The sequence below is a fragment of the Panthera leo genome, chromosome B3 (assembly GCF_018350215.1).
Source record: "Panthera leo isolate Ple1 chromosome B3, P.leo_Ple1_pat1.1, whole genome shotgun sequence".
In the NCBI taxonomy this organism is placed as follows: Eukaryota; Metazoa; Chordata; class Mammalia; order Carnivora; family Felidae; genus Panthera; species Panthera leo.
The window spans coordinates 34,509,585-34,528,033 of NC_056684.1; the positions used below are offsets into that span (position 1 = coordinate 34,509,585).

At 43.2% G+C, this 18,449-nt stretch overlaps 1 protein-coding gene across 1 annotated transcript in view; it reads right to left on the reverse strand.

Annotated features, from left to right (window-relative positions):
- THSD4 (thrombospondin type 1 domain containing 4) overlaps positions 1-18,449 on the reverse strand; it is a 543,647-nt gene that overhangs the window by 515,224 nt on the left and 9,974 nt on the right. The window contains exon 2 of the mRNA XM_042941521.1: positions 16,067-16,136. Within this exon, the coding sequence (XP_042797455.1) occupies positions 16,067-16,136 (70 nt within the window). The remainder of the gene's footprint in view (positions 1-16,066; positions 16,137-18,449) is intronic.

Here is an 18,449-nt window from a genome sequence, read left to right on the forward strand (position 1 = left end):
TCCCACAGCAAAGAATTGTCGGACCCCAAATACCAACAGTGCCAAGGCTAAGAAAATCTACGCTAGATAAATCAGGCTTGGGTACAGATAGTGGCCATGACATTAGAAGGAAAATGCTTTGAGAAGAAGCATGTTTAGGTACCCAGCCTGAAGCACAAGGCAGCCCTTGGTCATAAAAACAGCAAACAATGATAATACCACTCATGTAGTATTTATTATGGCGCAGACGACATCCTAAACTCTTCATGTACGAGTCATAAAATCCTCTGAAACAACCTATGTGATAGGTACTATTATCCCCATTTTACAGATGACAAAACCGAGGCACTGGATCTGCCCAAGGTCCAGGATTAAGTAAGCAACTAGATATCAACTAGGCAGGGACATCGACTAGGCAGGCTGGTTTCAAGAGTCCAAGTTCACATAGCAGGCACTTGGTAAGTGTTTGATGAGTTAATAGGAGGAAAAATGAACTTGGCCATGAGTAAAAACATGGACCGAATATATAAACAATACAAAGAGAACAGAATTATGAACAAAAGGATACTGACTTCTCAATTACTCCAAACGAACCAAGGGGTGAGCATCCTGTGGTGGGGAAGGAAGCCAGGGGGCATGTGAAGGCTCCACTTGCCAAATTCCTCCATCATTAAGAATCAGGTAGTTATCATCATCGTTCCAAGAAGAAGGTGGGCTAAACATACACACGAGGACAGTGGCCTAAAGACTTTACAGATAATCCCTGACCTACAGTTTTTCAACTTTATGATGGTGTGAAAGAGATCTGCATTCAGCAACTTTATGATGGTGTGAAAGAGACACCCACTCGGTAGAAACTGTATTTTGAATTTTGATTTTGGATCTCTTCCTGGGCTAGGGATACGTGGCACAAATTGTCTCTCATGATGGTGCACAGGGGCAGTGGTAGCTCCTGGTCTGCTCGAGATCACGAGGATAAACAGCTGAGACGCTTTACCACCGTTCTGCACCCAGACAACCATTCTGTTTTTCACTTTCAGAACAGTATTCAATAAATTACATGAGATATTCAACACTCTCTTATAAAACAGGCTTTGTGTTGGATGGTTTCTCCCAAATGTAGGCTAAAGTCGGTGTTCTGAGCACTTTAAGGTGGGCTAGGCTAAGCTACGACTTTTGGTAGGTTAAGTGTATTAAATGCATTTTCGACTTAGGATGGGTTTATTAAAACGTAACCCCATTGTAAGTCAAGGAAGATCTGTACTATGATTTGTTTTCTTTTCCAAAGACCAAGATTTGTGGCCTAAGTGATAAGTTATTCTGTCTGTCAAAACTTTGTTTTAACTGTAATCTGGCCTGGAAACATAACATAGTGGGGAATTTAGAAGTTATTTTAAAAACACCTTTTTATGGTTTGGATTTTGTATGTGTAAGTGTAGGAGGGAATGGAAATTTCAGGAAAAAAAAATCAAAGTACATAAAATAGTCATTTTTCTTAGAACCATTTATAGTCCCAAAGTCACTGTTAGGGTCAAAACAGACACACACACACACACACACACACACACACACACACACATCTATTCTGTATAACTGTTTAGAGTAAGATCACATTTGAGATATGGGTATTAGTTTTTCAGACAATAATCACAAATTTATAAGGTATTTGTTTTTAAGTACTAGTACAAATGGAACTAGAAATTTCCAAAGGAAAGAATTTATAAACTTGGACTGTGTGTGTTTCTATGAAGCAGAAAAAAATACTTAGAACACAAGAAATATCCACAATATAGAAAACAAGGGGTTTTTTGCCCCTGAACTTAGGGGTAACTAAATACCAAAAGAGTTATTTAAAGAAATCAGAAAACGTGGTGTCATAGGGAAGGAACACTCAAAACTCAGTGGATATCATTTTTGCCATTTAAAATGTTGGGTGGAGGGGCGCCTGGGTGGCTCAGTCGGTTGAGCGGCCGACTTCAGCTCAGGTCATGATCTCGCGGTCCGTGAGTTTGAGCCCCGCGTCGGGCTCTGTGCTGACAGCTCAGAGCCTGGAGCCTGTTTCAGATTCTGTGTCTCCCTCTCTCTGACCCTCCCCCGTTCATGCTCTGTCTCTCTCTGTCTCAAAAATAAATAAACGTTAAAAAAAATTTTTTTTTCTTAATAAAAGAAAAATAAATAAATAAAAATTAAAATTAAATGTTGGGTGGAAAAAAAATGTGGGGTGGTTGCCTCAGTTTCCCCAGCTTATATTATCTATCCCCAGCATCTGCTTCCTCTGATGGTCCCTCAAAATCTTCACAAACTTCTACAAACAGAATATGCAACCCAAGTTCTTCTAGGTCTTTTGTGTTTCATTTCTTGATTTGGAATTTTCCCTCAAGCTAACAATTCCTTTCAAATCTAGAGATGGAGGCATCTGAAGCACGCAAAGTTTCACAAAAATAGTCGAAGGCAGAGCTACCATGCTGGGGAGGAGGATGGCTAGGACTTCCTTCCAGTCTTCCTGGCACCAGGCATGGATGGGTGATACCACGATGGCCAGCACCAAGATTGGAAGGATGAAAAACCAATTCACGTTAAGTCAGCCAAGGACGGAGAAGGGCAAAGAGGTTCCCAAACGCCAGGCAGGCCGCTCTGTCATGGTCAAGGAAGTCAGCAAGCATTAGCCAATACGAAAGCCAGATTCCAGGCAGAATTGTTTATTGTATGTTCCACCATGCCACCTACCAGCAGGTAATAAACGTACTCAAAAAAAAAAAAAACAAAAAAAACCCCAGAGATCTGAAGGGGAATCCTGGCCCTACACAAGGAAGAGGCTAAAAGGCCAGGACGGCCCCCACTGTGCCCCCACTAAAACCTGAAGCTGTTTCTCTTTCTGCTACATTGCAAAGGGCTTTCCAAACACGAAGTCTTAGGCTCGCAGCTCCATGTGTAACAGAAGCAAATTTGATTTTTCTGCCCTTGGACTTGAATCCACAAGATTTGGCACAGCATGAATTAGTGAACATTGACATTCTTCCCAGTCCTTAATAAGGTCTTTTTACTTTAATTTCTTCATTTCTCATAAGTAGAAATACTCTTAATTTTGCAGAAGCACTCAGTTACACTTAGACCATTGGAAACAGAAGGCCTGACGAATACCAGCTGGAAACAACACAGTGCCTGCTTTAGTCAGCTTGCAATTCTGGAAGGGTTCTGTGCAAGACACTCGCTAATGAGAGCGTGCCCTATGCTGTTCTTTGAAGAGCATCTTTGTTTCCTGGTTGCTCTCAAAGGATAATCCCACGCTGCTCCAAAGACTTCCATCACCAGTGCAGTTTGCTACACTGACTTGTCTCCTTCCCTTTCTCCCTCCTTTTATTTTTGTATTGAGGTATAACATACATAAAGTGCATAAAGTATGCTTATTGTAAATATATGACTTTTTTTTTTTTACTTTGAAGTCCTAAATAACCACCACCTAGGTCAAGATGTAGAATATTTCCAACATCCCAGAAGGATTCCTCGTGCCCCTCACTGGTCAGTCTCACCCTACCTCTGTTCGTATCCATTCTTCCGATTTAATTTTCACCACAAATTCACTTTGTTCTTGAATAAATATAAATGCAATCATACGGTAGGTACTTTTGTGTCTGGCATCTTCAGATCAACAAGAAAAATTTATTCAGTGAGTTCAGTGAATGAACCCATGTGAAGTTCATTCAGCGGTTGATTGTATCAGTTTGTTTTTAACAGCTTTATTGAGGTATAACTGACACACGATTAATTGCACATATTTGAAGGGTACAGCTTGATGAGACTACTCGTACACATTCACCCAAGAAACCATCACCATCGCCAAGATAATGCGCATATCCATCACCCCAAAAGTTTCTTTGTACCCCTGGGTTATTTTCCATCCCTCCCCTTCCCTTTATCCCCCACAAACACTGATATACTTTCTGTCATTACAGATAAGCTGACATTTTCTCGAAGTTTACATAAATGGAATAACACAGTATGTCCACTTTTTTGGGTAGGTTCTTTCACTCAGCATACTTATACTGAGATATACGCATGTTCCCGCACGTATCCAGAGTGCGTATCTTTCTACTGTGCAGTAGTATTTCATAGTATGGATGAACTAAGATTTGTTTATTCACTCACCTGTTGATAGACATTTGCATGGTTTCCAATTAATGGCAAATAAAGCTGCTATGAACATTCATGAACAAGTCTTTGTCTGGATGCAAATTTCCTTTCCTCTTGGGTAAATATTGGACCATATGATAGGTACGCATGTAACTAAGAAACTGCCAAATGGCTTTCCAAAGTAGTTTGCCATTTTTATATCCCACTAGCAGTGTATGAGGGAACCCAGTCCTCTACATCCCCATCGGGACTTGGTATGGTCAGTCTTTAATTTTAGCCACTCTACTGGGTGTGTGGTCATATCTCACTACGGTTTCTATATATTTCCTTAACGACGACTAAAGATGATTAGCATCTTTTCATGACCTTACTTGCCAACCATCTTCCTTGGTGAACGTTGTTTTTTCCTTACTATTGAGTTTTGGGAGTACCTTATATATTCTGCAGAAAAGCCATTTATCAATTATATGATTTGTAAATATTTTCTCTCAGTCTGTGGTTTGTCGTTTCATTCTCTTAAGAGTGTCCTAGAACAGTAGAAGTTAGTAGTTTTGATCATACATTGATGCATTTTAAATGTTAAACCAACCTTATTTTCCTGGAATAAAGCCCAGTTCCTTATCCATGATGTAGTGCCATTTCCTATAATGCTGATTTCAATTTGCTAAAATTATATTTAGAATTTTTGTATTGATGTTCATGATGGATAATCACCTATAGTTTTCTTGGAGTAGCTTTATTTGGCTTTGGTATGTAATGTTGCTCTCACAATGACTTAGGAAGTTTTCTTCCTCTTCAATTTTCTGGAAGAGTTTGTATACAATTAGTACTATTTCTTCCTTAAACATTTGTAAGAATTTACCAATGAAGACATCAGGACCTGGAGTTTTTGTTTTCTTTTTGCTTTTGTTTTTTGCAGGAAGGCTTTTAACTACAAATTCCATTTATTTAATTAATATAGAACTATCCTGTTAACCAATTTTGTCTCGAGTGAGCTATGGTAGTTTGCATCTTTCTAATAATTTGTCTTTTTCATCTAAGTTGTTGAATTCATAGCAATAAATGTATTCATAAGATTTCCTTATCATCCTGTTGCTGTATCTACAGAATCTATAGTGATAACACCACTCTGTCTCCTGGTAACAGTAATTTGTGTCTTCATTCTTTTTTTTCCCCCCGATCACCCTGGTTCAAGATTTATCCATTTTATTGATCATCTCAATGAACCAGCTTCTGGTTTAAATGGTTTTCTCTATAGTATCTCTGTTTCTGTTTTATAGTTCACTGCTTTGATCTTTATTAGTTCCTTTCTTCTTGGTTTGAGTTTAATTGCTCTTTTCCTAGTTGTCATGGTGGAAACAGAGGTCATTGATTTGAGGTCTATTTATCTTTATAGGTATTGAGTTACATAAGTTTCCTTCTAAGAGCTGTGTGAGCAGCATTCCATAATTTGTTATTTTGTGTTTTCAGTTTCATTTAGGTCAAAGTACTGTCTAATTTTCCTTTCATTTATTCTCTGACCCAAAGATCACTTTGAAGTGCGTTATTTTATTTCCAAATTTGGGGGGGGATTTTCCAGATACCTTCCTGTTATTGATCTCCAATCAAATCCCATTGTGATCAGAGAACAAACTGCCTGCATCTTGAATCTTGTTATACTGAAACTTGTTTGATGGCCCCCAAAATGACCAAGAACAATTGGTAAGTGTTCTTCGTGCCCCTGGAAAGAATGCATATATGATTTTGTTTGAGGGAATGTTCTACAAATGTCCACTAGGTCAAGTTGGTTGATAGTCATGGCCAAGTCTCCTATACCCTTTCGGATTTTTCTGTCCATATGTGCTATCAAATATTAGGAAGGAAGCACTGAAATCTCTGACTATACTTGTGGATTTGTCTGTTTCTCCTTGCAGTTATATCAGATTTTGCTTCAGTAATTTGAAGCACTAGTCTTAGGTACATAAATGTTTAAGATTATTATGTCCTCTTGATAAATTGACTCCTCTTGTTATGAAATGACCCTCTTTATCCCTAGTAACATTCTTTGCTCCAAAATCTACTCTACCTGATGGTGACAGGGTCCCTCCAGCTTTCTCTTGACTGGTTTTAAGATGACCTCTCTCCCTTCTTCACCTTTTAATCTATTTGTGCCTTTATGTTTAAGTGCATTTCTTGTAGACAGCACACAGGTGTGTGCCTTGGTTTTTTAATCCAATCTTTCAATCTCTGCCTTTTAGTTGAGGTGTTTTTGTGATTAATACAATCATATTTAAGCCTACCATCTTGCTATTTGTTTTTTCTAGTTGTCTCATCTGTTATTTGATTCTTTTTCCTCTTTTTCTGTATTCTTTTGAATTATTTGAAAATAATAATAAATTACATTATTTCCCTTTTTTTGACTGGTGTCACGTTAATGGTTGTTTTAGGGTTTACAGTATACATCCTTCACACATCAGTCTACCTTTAAGTAACATGATACCATTTTACATATGTTATAAGAACCTTATAATATTTCCATTTAGCCTCCTCTGGCATTTATACTAGTGTTGTTGTACATTTTGCTCATACATATCCCCCAAGATGTTATTTTTTATTTAAAGAGTCTATATTTAAGGGAGATTTAAATAATTTCTTAAAGCCTTATACATTTACCCACGTAGTGATCACTTCTGGGGCACTGCATTCCTTTGTAGAGGTCCATATTTCCACCTGATACCATTTTCGTTCTGCCTAAAGAACTTCCTGTAACAATTCTAGTGGTGGAATTTGTTAGTACAGCATTGGTATGTCTGACAAAACGTCTTTATTTAACCTTTATTTTTGAGAGATTTTTTTTTTCCTGGGTGGAGAATTCTAAATTGAGTTTTATTCTTTCAGTGCTTTAAAGATGTTGTTTCCCTGGGTGCCTGGGTGGCTCAGTCGGTTAAGCGACCGACTTCCGCTCAGGTCATGATCTCATGGCTTGTGGGTTCGAGCCCCATGTCAGGTTCTGTGCTGACAGCTCAGAGCCTGGAGCCTGCTTCGGATTCTGTGTCTCCCTCTCTCTCTGCCCCTCCCCTGCTTGCACTGTCTCTCTCTCTCTCTGAAAAGTAAGTAATGTTTAAAAAAACGTTTTTAATTTAAAAAGATAAATAAAGATGTTCTTTCCCTTACATGAGTGACAGGAGACAAGGAATCTGCTGTATCCCGATCTTTGTTTCTGTGTGTGTAACCTGTCTCTCTTTGTTTTAGGAGCTTCTGAATTTTTTTCTCTTCACTACTAGTTTTGAGCGACTTGATTATGGTGTGACTTGGTTCAATTTTCTCCATCTTCTAGTTCTTGGAGCTCACTGATATTCCTGAGTTCATAGTTTTCATATCTTTTCTGTCACTCCCCTCCCACCTCTTCTCCTTTTGGTACTCTAATTGCACATAGATAAGCCCACCCGAAGCTGTCCCAGAGCTCACAGATGCTCTGTTCATTTTTAAGATTCTTTTCTCATTCTATGTTTTATTTCAGAAAGTTTCTAGTGTTACATCATCAAGTTCATTTATCTTTTCTCCTGCACTGCCAAATCTGCCATGAATTGCATCCAGCATATTTTTCACTTCAGACTTCGTCATTTTCAACCTGAGAAATTTGACAAGGGCTTTTATGTCTTCCATGATTCTACTTAACTTTTTGAATCTATGAAATACTGCCTTAATAACTTTTAATATCCTTCTTTACAAATATGAAACTCTGCATCGGTTCTGAGTTGGCTTCAACTGTTCTCTTTATGAAGAACGGTGCTGTTCTTCTGTTCCTGTGTGTGCCTGGTAATCTTTGACCAAATGTCAGACATCTTGAATTGTACCTGTTTGGGTGCTAGATATTTTTATATTCCTATATTCGTGAGCTTTGTGCTAGAATAGTTAAGTTACTCAGCAACAGTTTGATCCTTTCCAGGAGTGCTTTTACGATTTGTCAGGTAGGTCCAGAGCAACACAGAGTCTAGGGTCAATTATTTCCCCAGTACCGAGGCAAGAGCTTCCTGAGTGTTCTCTCTAACATCCCCTGGACTGGGAGTTTTTAAAATCTGGCTGCTGGAAAGAGTCACTGTTTCTGGTGCTGTATGAGGGCTGGACACTGTTCCCTTCAATCCTTTCAGACGGTTCTTTTCCAGACTCAGGCTATTGGCTCGCATGCGTGTGCTCATTGGTCCTGTGTTGCACCCCTGAGGAGAACCCTTGGGGTCTCTGTGTCTTCCCTCACCGTCGCTTCACTCTCTGGTACTCTGTCCTGCAGACTCTTGCCACATGGCCCCACTGGGCTCTCAAGTCCAGGTACGCAAATCAAGGAGTCCAACAGGTTCCGCCCGGGTCCCCGTTCCTTCCTCCACTCCAAGGGTAGGAAATGCTATCAAGGCAGTTAGCTGGGGAAATTTTAGGGTTCAACTCATTTGTTTCCCATCTCCAAGAAATCATTGTCTTATGCTGACCAATATCCACAGTTCTGAAACCACTGCTTCATATATGTTGTCTGGTTCTGTTTTGTTTTGGTTATTTCAGGGAGAAGGTAAAGGGGAAAACTTTCCTTTCCCTATTGCTCTATCTCGGCCATTTTGCTCTCGTTCTCGATGGGAGGGTAAATCCAACACCCATGGTTCCATCTTGGCTGGAATCAGAAGTTTATTTTTTAATTGTTATTTAGTGTTACCGTGTATGGAGATACTATAAGTAGCTATCCATTCTGTGGATGCATAAGGTTTTTTGCATGATTTCGAATTTTGGGCTATTGTAAATGAAACTAACTGCTTGTAACAGTTTTATGCATACGTTTTGGTAGATACAGACACTCATTTCCCTTAGGTAAATACTTAGGAGTAGAACAGCCAGGTTTTTGAACGGGTATATGGCCAGCTTTCAGAGATTGTGCAAAACAGTTTCCAAAGGGGGCCACGGTTTTAAACTCCCACCGGCATCACATGGAAGTTGCAGCAGCTCCCATTCCTCATCAGCACTTGGTACTCTCAGTGTTTCTCATAGTAAGCTATTCCGGTGATATCCCATTTTAATTTGTATTTCCCTAAGGACTAATGATTTTGATTGATCGCCTTTTCGTACGTTTATTGACCAGCCGAATGTCCTCTTACGTGAAGTATGTATTCAAGTCTTCGGTCCATTTTAAAGTCCGATTGCTTAACTTTCTTAATGATCACTACAGGGTTTTTTTAACATGACCCTTTTGTCAAATATATTACGGTCAATATGCTCACCTGTTTAGGGCATATCTTTTCGCTCTTTTTTTTTTTTTTTATGATGTATTTTCATAAACAAAAGTCATCGATTCCAGGGTAGCTCAATTCTTTTGGTGTCTTGTTTGAGAAACTGCCAGTGCAACTCATACAGATATATATTTTTTTAAGTTTATTTATTTTGAGAGAGAGAGAGAGAGAACACAAGCAGGGTTGGGTCAGAGATAAGGAGAGACAGAATCCCAAGCAGACTCCACGCCATCAGCACAGAGCCCGACGCGGGGCTTGAATCCACGAACGGCGAGATCATGACCTGAGCCGAAGTCAGACACTCAACCAACTGAGCCACCTAGGTGCCCCTAATGTAGATATTTTCATGTTTCCTTCTAAAAACATTATGATTTTTTCCTTTCTTCTCCTTGAATACAGCTGCAACGGTATGAGAAACGTTACACAGCTCAACTTCTTTTTGCCCTTCTATCGCCTTTCTGTTCAACATCCAATCGTATGATACTGTCTAGAGGCAATTTGAAGGCATTGGCTGCACATCTTACTACATTAAGAGTAGGTCCTAAACCCATTACAAGGTCCCCTGCTGTTCACCTTGTGACTTGCTAATCAGTTAGCAAAACAAATATTTTACTTCACCCTTACTTCATTCTACAGTGTCTCTGTTCTTTTTGTTTGAAAGGTTCTATAAATAACAGGTTGAAGAGCTGGGGGCCCCAGGGGTGAGCTTTTATTTCCTTCTAGTTTTTCATTGTTTTCTAAATTCTTTACAATACACGTGCATACTTTTAATTTAAAAAGTAAACTTAAAAAAAAACCTCATTGAGCAGTTGTGAGTTAGGTATACGTATGTTTTTTCACTTGTAGGAAAAAACATGTTTCGCAGCTCTTTCCTAAACAGATGACGTTGACTATACATATTACGACTTAGAAAAGCAACTTGCTCAGTCAGTGTCTGTTGGGAAGACAGTAAAACAGTTTCATTAGCTTAAAAGCTTTCTACAATCTACACAGTTTCCCTTATTAATAACATATGATTTTGATTAAAATCTCGGTCAAGTTTTTTTTTTCCCTGCTCTTGGTCTTACCTTATCTGCAAATGAAGCCACAGAAAGTTTTAAAAATATAATCATTTGCCAAGGGTCATTAACAATTACCAAGAGTAGAGGTTGAGCAATCCTTTGTGATAGTGTCCTTGTTGCAGGAGGAAGAGGAAGACAGCTGGATAGAAATACCTGGGGGCACCTGGGTGGCTCAGTCAGTTAAGCGTCTGACTTCGGCTCAGATCACGATCTCATGGTTCATGAGTTCGAGCCCTGCATTGGGCTCTGTGCTGACAGCTCAGAGCCTGGAGCCTGTTTCGGATTCTGTATCTCCCTCTTCTCTCTGCCCCTCCCCTGCTCGTGCTCTGTCTCTCTTTCTCTCTTTCAAAAATAAATAAACATTAAAATATTAAAAAAAAAAAAAAAAAAAAGTACCTGAAAAGGGTTACTTACACTCTGCCCCAGTGTCTGCTTTTCCCGCACTATTGTGGGACAATTTTTACAGAGATGTATCCAGTCACCCGAGCCGCATTTAGAAAAGCATAGTTTACTTGACAGCATTTACAAATCATGTCTTTTCCTCAGAATAACTTACACTGCAGAAATGCTTCCATATGCTAAAGTTGGACATGCTATTGTAATGAAGAAGAGAGATGTCTTTAAGCGGGTAGTTTTCACATACATACTAAACTGCATCATGCACAAATTAGTAATGCTGTCCCTTAAGAGTTTACCATAAATGGTTTTCTAATTCTTTCTGCCGTTCTCTGCCACAGACTGGGAGTGGATTTTGCCACAAAACAATGGGCCAGCAGGACATCAATTATGATTTATCTCAGCAACGAAAGCAATTTGATAGCAATCATAATTCCTACGTTTTAATGAAAAAATACACTTGTTTCTCAAATCTTTCGTGTTCCTTAAGAGTTCCAGGAGGAGACAACCTCCAACTTCAAATTCCAAAACACGTATACTTGTAGTTATCTCCTCTCTATCAGACTTTAGAGTGGTGGTCTGCAAAGTGGGAACCATGGCCCAAATCCAGCTAACCACCTGTTTTTATAAATAAAGCTTTATTGGAACAGAGTTATGCACATTCAGTTACCTATGGTCTATGGCCGCCTTTGTGCTGCAAAAGCAGAGTTGAGCAGTTATGACGGTAACTTTGTACCCCAGAAAGCCCAACATATTCACAACTGGTCCTTTATAGGAAAAAAAAAATTCTGACCCCTGTTTTAATAAGTACCTTCTTATTTCTCACACTGCAGAAATAAACGGATGCTACCATTGCCAGCACTGCTGCCAGGATTTTTAGGACATAGGCAGGATGACAGTCACAGCCCCACAAAGCTTTGATAAGACACCAAGAAGAAATTCAACACCCAAGAAAGCATTGAATCTTTTCTTTAGGGTGGATGACAATGACCTTGGCAGCCAAAATGCATATAATTATATTTGAGAACTGTCCTAAAATGTATGTTCTCCAAGTAATCTATAAATGATTCTAAAAAAATTTTTTTTTAATCTTTCTACTACAAAGTTCTTAAGAATATTTTGAGGCGGTACTATATGCCAAGATGGGATACTTTTCACTCAATTTTAAAATGCAACATTCCAGGGGCGCCTGGGTGGCTCAGTCGGTTAAGCGTCCAACTGCAGCTCAGGTCACGATCTCACGGTCCGTGAGTTCGAGCCCCGCGTCGGGCTCTGGGCTGATGGCCCAGAGCCTGGAGCCTGCTTCCGATTCTGTGTCTCCCTCTCTCTCTGCCCCTCCCCTGTTCATGCTCTGTCTCTCTCTGTCTCAAAAATAAATAAAAACGTTAAAAAAAATTTTTTAATAAAAAAATAAATAAAATGCAACATTCCAAAGCAACTCATAAACCTTTTTTTTTTTTTTTTTCATTTCCCAGAGCAAGTACTTTAAGAAAAATGAAGGCAATACTGATTTGTGAACCTTTTGTTCAGGTACGCACAGGCAAATGTGCACATGCGCTCCCTCTCTTGCTCTCTCTCTCATCAGGCTAACTTGAAAAATTGAGAGAAATAGCAAAGTAAATTGACCATTCATAAAATATTTTCAGTTGTGATGGTCTGTTTTAGCAACAACAACAACAACAAAACACCGGAAAATTGATTCAACTATTAGAATTAATAGCCCTGACAGTTCCAAACAGTAATAAATAATATAACTTAATAATGAAAAGACAGTTGTCTTAGTCCATTCCAGCTGCTATAACAAAAATACCATAGACTCAGTGGCTTATGAACAATGCACATTTAGTTGTCACAGTCCTGGAGGCTAGGATGTCTGAGATTAAGGGGCCGGCGGATTTGGTGTCTAGGAGAGCTCATTTCCTGGTTCATGACAGCAGGTAGGAGGGCTCATTTCCTGGTTCGTCACAGCAAGTTTCTCACTGTGTCTCCACCTAGCAGAAGGGGCAAGAGATCTCTCTGGGATCTCTTTTATAAGGGACTAATCGTCTTAGGACTGAATCACCTCCCAAAGGCCCCACCTCCAAATACCATCACACTGGGGATTCAGTTTCAACGTATGAATTTGGCGGGGGGGAGGGAGGGGCCACATTCAGTCTATTGTATTCCATCCTGGTCCTCCAAAATTCATGTCTTTCTTGTATGCAAGACATCTTGTATGCATCGTCCAAATAGCCCCCAAATTCGTAACCGGTTCCAGCATCAACTTTGAAGTCTAGGTCCAGTCCTATCTAAATATCAACCTAAATCAGATATGAGCGAGGCTCAGGTATGATTTGTCCTGAGGCAGTCTGCTCTCCAACTGTGAACCTGCGAAGTCAGGCATGTTATGTGCTTCTGAAATACAACAGTGAGACAGGCACAGGACAGGCATTCTCATTCCAGATGGGAGAAAGAAGAAAGGAGAAAAGACGGACAAAGCCTAAGCAAGTCCAAAACCCAAGGAGGCAAATTCCATTAGACCTTAAGCCTCAAGAATAATCCTCTTTGCCCTGATACTCTGCTCTCCAGACTCAGTGGGGCAGTGCTCCTGCCCAAGCTTTGCTGGGCTAGGTTGAGGCCCCTACAGCTTTGGGCAGCCCTGTCCCCACAGTGGCTCTCCAGGGTTAACACCTGGGACCATGGCTTTGCTGGGAGGCCTTGTCCTTTGAAATCAAGATGGAGGCAGCCATGCCCCCAAGCTCTGCCAGGCACAGCCCATGCCTTACCGGGCCTGGAACAGCACCTGGGGCAGCCAAGGAAAGAGTGCTGGCAAGTGAGGTGGTCCAGGGAGAGTCAGGCACAAGCAAAGCCTTCTTTGCATTCTTCCATTGTCTTGGAAAATGGTTCCTGGCTTCTTTGAGATGGCTGACTAATCCCCCTATCAGTCGTCTCTTGGCCACACCCTACGTGTTCTCTCCTGAGGACTTTCTCATTCTCTTCAATACGCATACGGATACGCTCAGAATTTTCCAAATCTTTAAGTTCTGTGCTCTGCTTCTTTCCGATTAACAATTCCAACTTTGAGCCGTTTCTCTTTTTTCACATTTTACTAGAAGCAGTCGAGACAAACCAGGCCACTCCTTCAACCCTTGGCTTCAAAAGCGCTTCAGCTAAATCTCTAATGTCATCCCTTGCAAGTTCTACCTTCCACAAAACACTAGAACCCGAACACAACTTGTTTCAAGTGTTTGGCCACTTTGTAACCGGCACGGCCTGTCCTGCAGTTTCCAGTAACATGTTCCTCACTTCGGTCTGAGGCCCCATCCTTCACTAACCACATTCCACCATCTTTCTGTTCAGGATCTCCGTTCTCTGAGCAGAGTGAGGCTTTCTCTACAGCCCTCCTCTTCCCTTTCTGAGCTCGTACCAGAAACACCCTTAAAAGTCCACTCATGGCCTCTTCTAGAATGCACCCCCATCTTCCAGTCTCTGCCCACAACCCAGTTCCGAAGCCACCTCACCATTTAGCCATTTGTCATAGCAGCACCCCCGCTACTCGGTGCCCATTTTTGTCTTAGTCGGTTCGAGGCTGCTACAAGAAGGTACCATAGACTGGGTGGCTGATAAACAACGGAAAGGTATTTGTCACACTTCTGGAGGCTAGAAATCCAAGATCATGGTGTTTTGTTCTGGGTGGCAGACTTCTTATTGTACCCTCACGTGGCAGGCAGCAAGCTCCCTCCTGACTCTAATGAGGGCACAAACCCCATTCGTCAGGGCTCTCCCTCCCCATACCCTAAGCCCCTGCCAAAGGCCCCACCTGCAAATACCATCATGTTGGATACTAGGTTTCAACATGTGAATCTGAAGGGGACGCGAACATTTAAACTATAGTAGTTGTCCTTTCTGATTTCTTGCAATTACGAATGGGGACGATGCAGTGGAGTGAGGGGGGTTTAAATCTCCAAGTGACTCTAAAAAAATGATGCTTAGAGCTCAGCCAGATTTTCTATTCGTTCCTTCAACCATTCATTCAACCAGTCAGTCATCCGACAAGTATTTTATTGAGCACCTACAACACACCAGGCTATATTCCAGGAGCCGGGAAGATGGCAGTCTCACGGAGCCGACAGCCTAGTGGGGGATACAGTACAATACAGGATCATATCTGGCCCAGAAAAACAAAGCCAGAACATAATGCACAGACCTAAAGGAAGTTAAGCTATTCAGACGAGAACATCAAGAATCCTGCCTGAAGGGTCACATCCAGGCAAACCCTTGCACATACCTCTTGTCCGCTCCCCACCCTCCTGGACTTCCCCTATGAAACCCCTCTCTCAGGAAAGGTTCGAACCAAGTCAGTCACACTTCGATACAGATGCCTGACCCACCATTCCTCTCAGAAGTGTCTGCATTTCATGATGTGTAGACATGAGGAGTTCCTAGGCAGCAGGAAGGGATTTTAAGCACCTTCGCAGGGTCGTGCATCTGTTTCCAAGGAAACATTTATCATGCACCTGTTCTGTTGTAGGAGCAGCATTTGGCCTGTTTAGGCAGCAGTGAATAATCCATTTGCTGTGAAACACACAGAGCCTGAAGGGAAGCATGCTTGATACTCTCTGCCCCCTCCAGATGCTCTGTCCACCCTTCTCCGTCCAGCCCTGTTGCCTAGGAGGCTGGCCTCTGAGGACTGCACTGAAGGGCTTTTTTCTTTTTTGTGCGGTACAGTTAAAGGGAGTCCCCAGCTGGAAATGGAGAAGGGGAGGAAAAGAGAGGGCCAGATCCTTATTTCTCTGCTCCCTCCCTGCCTGGCTGCTGGCTGGCAGGGGCTGTGTCCCCCTCCCAAAGATCGTGGCTCCCAATTAGGGTCCCCTCGCATACCTACAGCGACAGCTTTAGCTGGAGCTCTCTCTAAGCATCTCTGCACACCGCCCCTGCAGGTGCCCCTCGAAGGGGTAAAAGGTCCATGCTGGTGTTCCACCACGCCTAGATGGTAGTCTCCTCCCTGCCCTCTCCCTCGCGGCCCCATTCTCAAGGACACAGCCAGCAACAGCAGCAATGCTCTCAGATCAGACGCCGACTCTGGGCACCAGCTTCATTTGTAAGCTCCAAGGCTTAGGAGGGACAGGAGAACTGGTGAACGTTCTATAAATGGTGCTTCCTCTCGAGCTTAGCGGTGACTCACCTCCAAACAGAACCAAACTCGGGGCAGTTACCGGAGTGACCCCAGCCCCTTGTGCAGAGAGGCAAAGCCTCTGAGCCGCCATGGCTTACCTTTCTGTGTTCAGTGGAGGGCTGTGGGCAGACGAGCTGGAATCCAAGCAGCAGGAGGGAACCCAGGACACTGAGAAGGAAAAACAGCAACAGGCAGGGCTGTGAGTATGTTCCAGGAAGCGGCATCCAGCTGAAGGCAGCAGCTCTGCCCCATCGCTGGAAGGGAGAGAACAGTCCAAGCCGGGCCCCGGGGACGTGACCCAGTGAAGGTGCACAGAGCCAGCAGCCTCGTGGGAGGGGAGGCAGCACGGGGCTGTGGGCTCGGCCAAGGCACGGGGCAGATCTGGGATCAAACCCTCTACCACTTACCAGCAGGGTTTCTGGGTCAGGATATGTAACCTCCTGAGCCTCAGTCTCCTCCCGTGGAAGATGGGGCGATGGACACAGAGAAAGTGTTAGTGCGTGCGTGTTCCCACTGGAGCTGGTAAGGTCAGGCTGGGGCTCTGAGCCTGGCCAGGGAAGCCCCTCTCCAACACGCCCAGCTTCCCTGGGAGCCTTTCCTCTGCTCGTCCTTGGCCCTTTCGTGTCACATATGTTCTCCATGGGCAGGATTAGCTGCGTTAAGCCTGACTGTCACCAGCCCTGATTAGGACTTGTCATCAAATAAAGGGAAGGTACGAACAGGAGCCAGCTGGCCCTGAGACAGCATGGTGTGCTAGGAGAGATGACGCTTTGGATTCAAACGCATTGAGGCTGGAATCCCAGCCCCACCATCCCCATCTGGGGGATTCCGGGCAAGCCGATGTCTCTGACTCCCCACGTTCTCACCTTCTGTACGGATCACGGAAGACGACAGAGGTGAAAGCGCCCACACAGCGAGTTAATCACAGGAGACACAAGCACTGTCAGTTCATTTAAATCCCCAAAGTCCCTTGACTTGAAATCAGCCGTGGCCTTGCTTTGAGCATCCCTGTAAAAAGGCCCCTTTTCCTACTTAGCTGTCCTCTGAATCCTTTTTTAAGCTTTAACCCCGAGGACAGTTAAGTGACCCAGTGGTTCTCAACCTTTTTGAGGCTTCCAACACAACTGTGAGATGTGAAACACTGCCCCCAGTCCGAGCGAAACTCACCGTGTGGAGTCACTGATGCGGACATCAAGAACCTCTCAGGACGTGGAGGTTAGGGCTGGTGGAGTTAGAGAAGAGAAAGCTCCCCACCGTCTCTAAGTATCTTCAGTTCTACCCAAAGCCCCTCTTTGTATGAAATCAGCCAGATCCTAGCAGACCACCCAGAATGCCTGTGGACAGACCTGTCAGAGACAGCAACGGGACGGGAAGCCGGGTGAAGGGATACGGAACGAGGTGTCAGATACATCCTTGTCATTGTTTTCTCAGAGTTGCAGCCAAGGCCCCAGAGCTGAGGGCCAAGAGCATTTATTACATATGTACGCACACATTTCAAAAAAGAGGAGCTGCATCGTCTATTCAGGACCAGAAAAGGAAGTGTCCCCTCTGCCCCGCCCCTGTTCCACGTTGTGGCCCCTCACCACCTCCACCTGTACAGGGAACAACTGAAGACTGAGACAAGTTTGCCCTGCGTGGATTTCTTCGAATATTTACACAGAAGTGCTGAGCACAGCCCCCTACTCTCCTCCTGTAGGAGAGGAAAACCTGGGGCTCTCTCCCAAGCCAAACAAGGAGGACTACCATTTAGAGAGCTTTATCTGAGACCCCAAGTTCAGGTTATAAGGACTGGTGCCAGATTCTCCCCCAAAACCTAGCTGGGGTGTCTAGGAGGGCAGAGTGGACAGAGTGGGCTGGAAGGGGAACAGCCCGTATTTCTACAGCAAGCAGGGCCAGAAGATGCGGGCTTTTTCCCATCAACTGTATACAGGTGTACAATGTGTATACAGGTTGCCTAGAAAGGAGCTCATCGAAGGCTGCTTGCCGGGTTAGGCGATGATGTGTGGCGGGTACCTGTGGAGTACAGGAGCTAGGAGGAGGGTCATAAGGGGATGTGCAGCAGGCGACCCCCAAGTGAGGACGAAGTCCTCCAAAGGACCAGCCCTGAGAGAGGAGACATCTGCCGACCTGAGGGCAGCAACACCAGATCACCAAGGGCACCGCGCCCTGGAAAACCTTGGCCCCCTACGTCTCCCTGGCTCCACCCAGGAGCCTCTAACAATGGCAGAGGGAGGGGCTGGGAAGAGAGCTGGGCATGTGGTGTGAAGAAACCAGCCACGCCCCCTCTTCCTGCGACAGGTGTCTGAGGCCCCTCCCAGTCCACGGAGAGGAGAGACTCTGCGGGAGGAAAGATATTACCAATCAATGAGAGACTGAAATTCTTCAAGCTGACTAGACTTCCTTTATAACGTAGCATATCTATACACAAAATCTTTTCAAGCAGGGTGTCTATCCAGAAAAATAGGGTATGAAATCAGTCGC